The sequence below is a fragment of the Nicotiana sylvestris genome, chromosome 11, assembly GCF_000393655.2.
Source record: "Nicotiana sylvestris chromosome 11, ASM39365v2, whole genome shotgun sequence".
Lineage (NCBI taxonomy): Eukaryota > Viridiplantae > Streptophyta > Magnoliopsida > Solanales > Solanaceae > Nicotiana > Nicotiana sylvestris.
The window spans coordinates 9,316,100-9,317,591 of NC_091067.1; the positions used below are offsets into that span (position 1 = coordinate 9,316,100).

The window sequence follows — 1,492 nt, forward strand, 5'->3', positions numbered from 1 at the left end:
GATAAGGGGTAGAATTCCGATGTGTGATCTTAAATTGTTCGCATACCTCCCTCATCAAATAATTGTTCAAATTTGCAGCATTGTCTGTAATGATAGTTTTAGGAATACCAAAACGGCAGATAATGTTGGAGTGCACGAAGTCCACCACTATTTTCTTGGTGACGGCTTTGAGAGTGACTGCTTCCACCCACTTTGTGAAGTAGTCAATGGCAACAAAAATGAATATATGCCCATTTGAAGCTTTTGGATCGATTGGCCCAACGACATCCATACCCCAAGAAACGAACGACCATGGTGTTGACATAGGGTGCAGTTCTGAAGGCGGTGCATAAATCAAGTCGTCGTGTACCTGACACTAATGACACTTTTGGACAAAACTGAAGCGGTCCTTTTCCATGGTCATCCAGTAATAACCTACCCGAAGGATTTTCTTTGCAAGGACATATCCGTTCATATGGGGCCCGCATACTCCTGCATGCACCTCATTCATGATTCTTCCAGCCTCTTGGGCATCCACGTATCTTAAAAAGTTTAGGTTTGGAGTCCTTTTATACAAGACTTCTCCACTCAAGAAGAAACCACTGGCAAGCCTTCTCATGGTTCTCTTTTGATCTCCACTGGCTTGCAGGATATTCCTTTGTTTTTAAAAATCTTTTGATATAATGATACCATGGCTGAACATATGGTTCCATGTCAATTGTATTGTAATATCCATGTATTTCTCGAATTTGGATTTCCAATGGGTCAATGTGGACATTGCCCGGATACGGCAGCATCAAGGCCAAAGTAGCTAATGCATCGGCTAACTCATTATGAAACCGAGGAATGTACCTGAACTCGACGGATTTGAATCGCTTGCTAAGATCTACCACATGTTGCATGTATGGAATAAGCTTGATATCCCGAGTTTCCCATTCATCTTGAGCTTGTCGAATGATCAAGTCGGAATCTCCCATGATTAACAATTCTTCCACATCTTGATCGATTGCCATGTTCATGCCCATAATGTAGACTTCATACTCGGCTATGTTGTTCTTACAAAAGAACCGAAGCCGGTCCGTGGCCGGATAGTGCTGACCGGTGGGCTAAATCAAAATTGCCCTAATCCCGACACCTTTTGCATTTACAGCTCCGTCGAAGAACATTTTCCAAGCATTGGTGTCTTCTGGAATCACCTCAGCTGAATTTACTTCCTCATCCGGAAAATAGGTACTCAAAGGCTGATATTCATCATCAACAGGATTCTCAACTAGGTGATCCGCCAAGGCTTGAGCTTTCATTGTCGTGCAGGTGACATAGACTATGTCAAACACGGTGAGCAGGATTTGCCATTTTGCTAACCTTCCTGTGGGCATCGGGTTTTGGAATATGTATTTCAAAGGATCCAATCTCTTGATGAGATAGGTGGTATAAGCCAACAATTAATGCCCAAGCTTCTGAGTGACCTAAGTTAGGGCGCAACAAGTTCTTTCCAACAAAGTGTACTTGGCTT

The 1,492-nt window shown here is 42.9% G+C and overlaps 1 protein-coding gene across 1 annotated transcript; it reads right to left on the reverse strand.

Annotated features, from left to right (window-relative positions):
* Positions 1 to 548: 548 nt before the first annotated feature.
* On the reverse strand, positions 549 to 992 carry LOC138880719 (uncharacterized). Its single transcript, XM_070160893.1, has one exon. It carries the CDS (start codon positions 990 to 992, stop codon positions 549 to 551), a length of 444 nt encoding a protein of 147 aa, XP_070016994.1.
* Positions 993 to 1,492: the final 500 nt, after the last annotated feature.

Coding starts and splice junctions, on each gene's coding strand:
- LOC138880719 (XM_070160893.1), bottom strand. CDS start 992: ATGGCAATCGATCAAGATGTGGAAGAATTGTTAATCATGGGAGATTCC.